General features: G+C 36.2%; 1 protein-coding gene across 1 annotated transcript in view; it reads left to right on the top strand.

Annotated features, from left to right (window-relative positions):
* The first annotated feature begins 138 nt into the window (after positions 1-138).
* The window catches only part of LOC129000972 (uncharacterized), a 59,174-nt gene continuing 49,895 nt past the window's right edge, over positions 139-9,417 (top strand). The window contains exon 1 of the mRNA XM_054428084.1: positions 139-374. Coding sequence (XP_054284059.1) covers positions 284-374 — 91 coding nt within the window. The 5' untranslated portion in view covers positions 139-283. The remainder of the gene's footprint in view (positions 375-9,417) is intronic.

The following is a 9,417-nucleotide window of genomic DNA, read 5'->3' as shown; positions in this document are numbered from 1 at the left end:
GTAGCACTAATGTGTGCAACGTTCGTAGTACAATGAAACGAGGGGAATGTCGGCTTCCTTTCTCCGCCGACTGCCTCTCCCCTCTTATTTCTCAGAATCACAACAATTCAGAATTCAACAGTCGGAGGCGAGCGAGTGTGTTTGGGCGATTCGAAGTTGTCGTCTGTCTTTTTCGTGACAGAATGGTGTGACAATTGTGGAAATTTTGTTCTGTTTGATTAATTAGTGCAAAGTATATTATGTGGTCTAATTCGACAACCCAGTTAAATAATGTGTAGCGACGATGGGTCGTTTTCGGACAAGTGTTTTTGGTGTTTGTTATTGTGTTTTGGTTATGTTCACTTTTGGGATTATTTGTTCTGTTGCTGATCAAGGTAAGAAACTAAATTTGTACTTAATACTTACGTCATGCTCGATGCAAAATAAAGTATTGCACATAAGTGTTCAAACTAATTAGGTATGGTATAAGACTCAATTAGTAATTTATCATCTTCATTTAGATCTTTATATATTTTAATGTATTGTTATTGTAAGCTAGTAGGCCTATTTTGGAGGTTAAGTTATATCTTGTAAAAACCAATGTAAGATAGCAATTTCCCTTAAGCTCCCCATTATTGTCTTTAAGTTTTCTAGTGATATCAAAGATAAAACCAAAACCAGCGTTATGTCAATTACCTTTGGAATCCTTAAAAAGCGCAGAGGGTACTAGACCTACAGTTTTTACCGTAGTTTCATAAACGTTGTAAACAAACCAACAATAAGATCTTGGCTATTCATTTTACTTGTGGTAAATGCCCTCAACTACTGACTGTAGTAGGACCAACAGGGCTGGGAATACCCCTATTATCTTGCACACCAGAGTGTCCAGAATGCTGGTTTTGTTTGTTTCAATGACAGGTAATTATTCCGTATAGGTGCCTCCAAACGAATTTTTAATTTTGATATCTTACTTTATAGTTTTTTACCTCCTGAATCCAAATATACCATTATTTTTCACAGCTGATGAATATTTCTCAAGATATTGCCGTAATAATATACAACATTACAATAAACAAGGTAGGATGGATGACATTTACAAGTGGAATAAACTATGGGTTAAGTAAACCAACAGCTGATTGTTTTCAATCATAGTCAAGCAAATGGAATTGACAACTTTAATTGCTAACTCTGATTCTGCAATATGAAAATCACATGATTAAGTTACACTTTTCACTTCCTAAGACCAATAAGTTAATAATGTATTATTGTTACCAGTATTTTATCCTTATTAATGATTTATTGATTTATATTTTGCCATTTAGAAATTACATAATAAAATGGTGCTATTCTGACATAACCTAACCTAACCAAACCTCTAGAATGTGTAAGCAATCTCCTTTTGATGTCAGAAAAGGCATGTCAGGGTGATAGGTCGTGCTGTATGTGATTTGGTGACTGCATTAAGTCCTTTGAAGGTAGGTTAGATTAGGTAAGTTAAAGTTTAGGTTATAATGTATCAAGTTGTTAGTTAATGTCGCTTGCAGACTGTTTTTGTAAAATTAAAATCCAGAAAAAACACTTCAAATTACATTTCAAAAATGCAAGCATTAAAAAAAAAGTAATTTGAAGTGTTTTTCTCAGGATTTTAATTTTACAAAAAAAAACAGTCTGCAGGCAACATAAACTAACAACTCGATGCATTATAACCTAAACTTTACCTTCCTAATCTAACCTAACTTCAAAACACTTAATGCAGTCACCAAATCACATACAGCACGACCTACCACCCTGACATGCCTAAATAAGAACTACCTACATGTAATTAGTCCACCAGTCCATCTATATCTCCATAATGTGACGAAATTCCTAATATAGAGAACATTAAGTTATTTGACTACAGAATCACTTGAAAAGGTAACCATTCTATCTTGTTTATTGTAATGTTAAGTATGTTTTTCCGGCGATATTTGAGAAATATTCATCAGCGGTGAAAAATAATGGTATATTTGGATTCAGGAGGTAAAAAACTATAAGGTAAGATATCAAAATTAAAAATTCGTTTGGAGGCACCTATACGGAATAAATACCCAATGACATTATCTGTCTAAAGAATTAACAGGTTTACATTTTCTTAACTTATACTGCAGTAACACCAATATAAATCGACAGAAAAAATTGAAATCTTTGTAATTCATTCAAACTGAGACAACCCAATGTAAAAAAGTGTCATAAAACAGTTTTTACATACTTCATTGGATTAGTTATAGCCTACAGTACAATTGCATTTACTTTGTTATCGTTTCATGTCAGGTGTTGGTTAAAACTCCTATGGAGAATGAATAGCTCCAAGAGAAGGTTCATTATTTGTCCTTACCACAGACAACGGTAAACAATTTAATTTGTATAAAAAAAAGTTTTTAAGAGCAGGGAATGTTTGTTGGTTTGGATCGAAATCATTACTTACTTTTTTATGTTAGCGTAAGCTAATAAAATTAACAGTTTTTCACTTTCACCACAGAGGGAATACGTGACTTCCCTTGCCTGTACTTAAACTAAATAAAAGCTTTAAATGCGCCTGAAAACATTTATTCACTTGTCCTGGATAGGGATAGCAAACTAAATGCATTCAACTTGACTGCAAAGACAAAGTGAACTCCGGAAGTAGGTGATAAGGAAACCGGACGTTCGTATCTACGAAGCGTCGTCGCTATCCTTACCGTGGAAGGCACTTAAAAACCTGCGTAGCTAGTGCTAATGTCCCCTTTTTATCAACTTCTACACTTTTTCTCAATTACTTTTTGTGAGCCTTTTGTATTTAGGAGGATACGTTTGCCAAATGCCAAACGCAGTTGTTGGTCAGGAAAATCTTATCTGGGTGTGCTCGATCAGTCCACTCCACCCACTCAATTCGTTTCGATATGTACCAGTGAAAGTGGCTAGAAACTTCACAACATGTTCCTACTGTCGGTGAAATTGCCGCCTGCAGAGGTTGGCAACACTGGTCGACAATCAGATGGCATTTAGGTAACGGTCTGCGCCCTGCGGAGTGCGCACTGCGCAGCATCTGACTCGGTGACTTGACTGTGACCATTCTGTGACTCTAGCTGCTAGCTGTCCAACCTGCGACTTTGAACTAAGGCCTATAAAATAAATCGATCCACTTACTACAATTAAACAATGCAAATATCCAATCAGCTTTCGAAGTTTCTTCTCTTCTCGAAGGTTTGAATTTCAACAGAGTATGCCTACCGTTTACCGTAGTAACTTATTTAAAATAAATCCCACATCAAAACAATGTTCACAATTATTGTCAATTAGGGAGCGTTTATTTTGCTATACGAATGTTAGCAAAGTTCTTGATCGTAGATAATTACTATTCGAGCATTATTTAATATAGGTAGGCTAGGTACCAGTTTTATTGTGGCTGACTTGATAATTGTATCGTCTGGGGGATTTAAAGCCATCAGTTACTTAAACGACGATTATAAGAAAATTGTGAGGCCTACATCCGAACGAAATTTAAATGACGTCTAGACTATTTTATCTGTCTCAGTTCCACCGAAAAAAGAATAGCCAGGGACAGACTCTACCTTCATTCTGTGCTACAATAATTTAGTTGAAGTAATATAAGGTAATACAACAATATTACTTTTGTGAACTTGTTAATTCCACATTTATTTTGTTTACTTGTTTACAAAAGTCAAAATGTACACGTTTGCATTAAACTCAAATAATATCAATGCAATTGTAGACCTCGGTCTATATATAATTAATAACTCCCTCTCATTCAAAACTCTCTATTTCGTATGAAGTGTAGAAATCATGATGTTATCAGTTTATGAAAGTAGAGCGTTTTCGACAAGTCTATTAGTTATCAGCTGATCGCGTTGTGATGTGTTCACGCCTACGCGGACCAGTGGGCAAGGCGGTCACTGGCGGAGGAATATTTTATGCAGTGTTTTATATAGACCCTACTAAAAAAAAAAAAAAAAAAACAGGCGATGGCGGTAATACCGAAACATATGCCTGATGGTTCCTGTCTATAAAATTGTATAGCTACACATGCCTTTTAATGACCTCGTCCAATGTTGTATGTTAATGCTGCGCTGAGAAAAGTTTTATCAAAGCTTAAAGTGAAAAAATGTCACCTACGTCTGTGTGTAAACTTAGTTATGTGTGTCCGATAACGGGGTTCTGTAGTTTTTAGCTCTGCAAACCACATTGGGGAAGAAACTTCGATAGTTAAAATTGTGTGAGTCTAGTACGAGAAGTATTTAATTAGATTAACCATACGAAACGTTTTAAGCACATTCTAAAATTAACTTTTTAAATCTATTGTTCAAACAATGTACAGTATTCTAATTTAGTTACTGTAAAGAAAGTACGAATAAGTTGTTGAAAGCCTGTGAAGTATCCTTAGATATGTAACGTGTTATTCGTTGTGAAATGGCCCTGACTGAAGTGTTTGAGCGTATTTACAATCACAGCAAGGCAGCAAGGGGTGTATGATAGAACTATGCATATTGCTAGTATGTAGCACCGCGATACATATATGATACACCTCCGCACACCTTTATATCTTGTAGCCGCAGCCGCGACGGCTATACTACACAAGCAGAGGTCATGGAACCCGACCTATCTAGCCGCGCCGTCTACCGTGTCTGATCCTGGCACATTCCTGCAGAACTACAGGACACACGACTGTCACAGACACAGAATATACAGGATACTTAACAAATATAGGCACAGAACTGCTGTATGTAGAACGAATGTAGACACAGAACTGCAGTATCTAGAAGGAATGTGGACACAGAACTGCAGTATGTTGAACAATTATGGAAAAATAACTGCAGGATGTAGAACAAAATATGGACAAAGAACTGCAGGATGTAGAACAAATAGACAAAATAAATAGTAGACAAACTAGGCCTACTCTTTATTCTGTGGAGTAACACATTTGGCAAACTTGAATTTTATCCATATTTTGGTTTAAAATACCACAGGTGCTCAAGGTAGTGATTATTTTAAAACGCCATATTATCCTCCTACTGTATTTAAGCCATTTAACACCTTCTAAATCACCTCTTAAACTAAACCGAAAGTTAATTACTTTAAAATAACTAACTCCGATGGTTTACAGTTAATTCATGCAATTATGTGTAAAAGGAGCCGCGCCACTGGTGGGTAATTTTGTTTTTTTGCATCATAAAAGTTGGCTACACTGATTACACTTTCACCAGCTGTTGACTGTTGAGTCGCCAGCTGTCACTGCAGACTGCACTTCCGTCATCTGAGCTTTCTATTGTAGATTTACTGTTTTGAGTATTAATTGATATATTTTGTAAGCAATGATACCTGTAAACGTACATAAATCTAAATTATATTTAATCCGCGCGATATAATATTAATATTATGTGTCGTGTTCAAAACAGTAATAAACTGCTTTATTGTTATTATTTTTGTAATGTTTTTAAATCTGAAAAACCTGCTGATAACTTGATCATAGCACTCCCAGCTCTATAAGTTGCAGTTGTCTTGGGCCAGTTAGTGTCTTGAACATTGCCAAATCTGCGTTTATTTCCAGCATTTAATTGTGATTCCCGTTCTTATATGAGTAGCTAGACAGAACCACAGACATCTGTGCTAGAAGTAGGATCTGAGGCTATTTCAAAAGTCGGAGGAGAAATATAAGGAATGCGTAACACAATACAGATTGTAACATTAAGATTGGGTTGTTAAATCACAATATTATGATCAACTTGGGAAGCGGATCGCGTGTCCGCAGCTTGTACGTAGGTTACAGCCACCACAGAATTAAAATTTTAATAATTTTAATTCTGTGGTCGCTGGTATACATATGTTTCAATTATCAATTATCAATTATGTTTGGTGTGACCACAGTAAGATTGCATGCTAAAATACGCTAGCTAGACAAACATTTTACAAGATACGTAGAAAAATAAATTCCAGAAATTGCAGAGTGAGGGAAGAAAAGAGAAACTTATTGTTGCCAGATTTAGTAGTTCCTATATAGTCAATGGTGTTCTTAACGCTTTTTAGTGGCACTAGTACACATAAAGATTTAATAAAGTTCTAACCTCTTGCAGGAACAATTACAAGTTGAACCTTTACTTCCAGTGTGTTGCTTGCGGGGAAAGCTTAGAGAACATTAAGAATCATTAGAGCTTAACTGTAAGAAAGGACCATGAGGTCCTAAGTTCGCCTCAATAAAGAAGGATTTTCATTTAATTTCATTTCAAAGCTAGAGAAAAATATATCAAATTTTTGCTTGAAAGCTACAGCAATACGTAAAACTTCCATGGTTTCCTCCATAGTTGTAGCAGTGTTGGTGAATAAATGCCATCTCCGCGTTGGCGTTACAATTAACACTGCACAGAGATAAGGCCTTATCACTAGCTAATGGCATATGACGGGTCACTAATGAATGATAAGATGATTAATTGCTGCCATGAATCATATTTTACGATGTATGAAATGGAATGCAGCTGCAGGAAAATTCGAAGGTTTAGCCGTATGCATGTACAAGGATTTGTCTGTAAAAATCAGTACTACAGTACCCAATTTTATTCAGTGATTCAATATTTACTTGGTGATTCTAAACTGAACGGTTATCTTTCGGGATGTGATTTTTTTTAGCTAAAATCAAAAGTGCTTCCTAACATAATCTAACCTAACCTAACCTGACTTAGGTTAGTTGGTGCAATTAATGCCCACCCTTGTTATAGCCATACCGATTTGCCAAGATGCCTAAAATTAAGGGTAGCTCAAGTGGGTTGTTATGGGTTTTGAACTGCTTTGTTGTCCGACCCCAAGTTAGCACAATTCCAGCGTAGACTGGCCTGACCTGTGACCTATATAGTACGAGGCCGACCAGTCTCGTTACTGTCATGACTCAGTTGCAGTAATGGTATAACACCTTCTATGTCCTTGTTATTTATCCAGTAAAAGTTATCAATCTTTGGCATCGGTCACTAATCAGTTGCCGGACCTAATGGCAGATATGGCTTGAAAAAGTCAGTTTCAACTAACTTAGCAAATATTTAACTTCTATAAGTGTCATTTTACAGCATCATGATATCAACCCTTAAAAATTTACGTGTACAAATATACATTTTTATAAAATTCAATATGTTTAAAGGTCACTCAAATCTAGAATCATTTTAGAATTATTACTTAAGTACAGTAATACCAATACCATTTCAATCAGTTTGTTGCTGAAAAAACTGCAGAACAGGATGCAATTACTATTCATTTTGTTCCTTGAATAAACCAGGAACTGTAATTCATTGTTGTGTGGGATTTCGGTCGAACTCATCCCACGATACAATGCAACACTGACATTGGCCGTCGGAATATTCAATCAGGCACAAACAAAACAAGACGAACACAACGCGTCGGAACCAATGTTTATATCGATGGTCGGAACAGCTGGGAGTGTTCGGTTGTTTCCGCCAGCGTTCGTGAGCTTCCGGAATCATTCGGCTACTTCCGTCATCGCTAGGTCTCGCTTCGGCTCCTATTGTTGCGTGTATCTGGTTGTGTTGTGTTCAGTGTTTCCATTTGAGGGATAAAAATCCCTTTCTAGGGATATTTAGGGCCTTCGAGGGATTGAAAAGGGATTGAGGGATAACTAGGGATAATCAGCGAAATTGAAGGATTTTTGAGATTTTCTAGGGATTTCAGGCCTTTGACATTATAAAATTGAAATATTGATAAAATAATACATTATGGCTGTATTGCAACAACGTTAAGGACCTATTTTGGCTAATTTTGCAAGGTACTGATAACACATTGTTTAGCCTATACTACTTTTTCCCTAGGTTTTGGTAACAAATCGATTGTAGCTTAGATAAAAGATACTCCTCAAGGAGGATGTTTTATCTATGGTTGTAGGTAGTGGTATGGTAGTGACGTAGTGTTTCAAAGTCGGGACACTCACGGAGAAGAGTAACAAACAGCCAACACTGCAGGAAACGACCGAAGTTGGAGTTGGTCGGTGGAATGGAATGGCGGATCTAGATTACTGTATTTGTTTCTTAGTAGCCCTGTGCCCTGTGTCAATGTCGAATGTTTGTTTTTGTTTTGATTTTGTTTGCCGGTGGTTTCTGTGATGTTCTTTGGTTAGTAAGTAACTTGGTGTAGCCTTTTCACCAAGTTATATGGTGGCCATGTTTGAAAAAGACTATTAAGATTGAAATTTGGACACTTAAATAATATTTTTGAAACAATTGTATACCAATTAATCTTGTTTTGTACCACATAGACAGTTTTTAATCACGGCTACCTTTAATTCCAGGCCGGAGGCCGCGGCCTTCGAAGTGGAAACGTTGCAAGTATAGTGTTGTAAAAGGTGTTTGTTTGGAGAACGCTAAGCTAATGATATTTATTTTTTTTAAGAATACGAAAGCTTGGTTACTGAGCTATGAAAATGTTGACTCCACATTGAATGTACAGAAATAGAGTATCAATTTATATTGTTTTGGTTTTCAATTCTATATTATGTTTTATTTCCATGTTAACTTATGGGACGTCTTGCGCTAAACAATGCCTACTACGGTACTTGCAACGTTGCCAATTCTACCAGGCCGCGGCCTGCCTGGAGTTAAAGATGGCCGTGGTTTTAATGGTACAAAAATGTTTTTTATATAGTATAACTTTATAAATAATATGGGATATTGAAGAATAATATCACCAGTTACCATATTTTAGGTGGTTATACATGATATCCATTGGTATTGCTGCAAAAATAATAAATTATCTAGATTTGATATAGAGGGATAATTGGAGGGATTATTAGAACACGGACTAGGGATAACTAGGGATTTTTTTACGTTGGCCCGGGGATATTTTTTTCTTGCGGATGGAAACACGTTGTGTTTCTTTCATTATTCCCACCTGTTCGTTTGCGTGCCAACTGTCACAGCCACAGCTGTTGGAAACTAATTTTGTTGAGCAATGGCTGTATTGTCAATTAATATCCATAGGACACCCTTAACCTTGCTCAAATTTGATCTGAAATTGTTAACTGGCTCAAATTTACCAACATAGTTTTTTTTAGTTTCTTAAAAAAAATCGGAAAATGAGTCTAATATTTTAATATTATTGAGCTATACAAAACAATTATTTCTACTCGTATTCTATTATCTATAGGACTAGGTACTTTGACATAATTCTCCGTATATTATTCCATTACGTAGTGTTGCTTGTTGTAAAAACTTTACTACTAATTGAAATTAGGCCTACATACATTTTTGTATTATGCATTTACATAACGGCCTTCTCCTTTGCCAGCGCTTATTTTTACGCATGCCCTAACAACCGGATCTAGGAGTGCGGCGCGCGCTTTCCATGTAACCTACATCCCGAAATAATGGAAAACGCACGGCCGCAGGGAAAGCAGACGGAAGCGCGTGATGA

The sequence above is a fragment of the Macrosteles quadrilineatus genome, unplaced genomic scaffold (genome assembly GCF_028750875.1).
Source record: "Macrosteles quadrilineatus isolate MER2022 unplaced genomic scaffold, UCM_ALF_1.0 Scaffold_8__2_contigs__length_117827958, whole genome shotgun sequence".
In the NCBI taxonomy this organism is placed as follows: domain Eukaryota; kingdom Metazoa; phylum Arthropoda; class Insecta; order Hemiptera; family Cicadellidae; genus Macrosteles; species Macrosteles quadrilineatus.
Note: the sequence above shows the minus strand (reverse complement) of the source record. Positions and strands in the feature narration are given on the sequence as shown.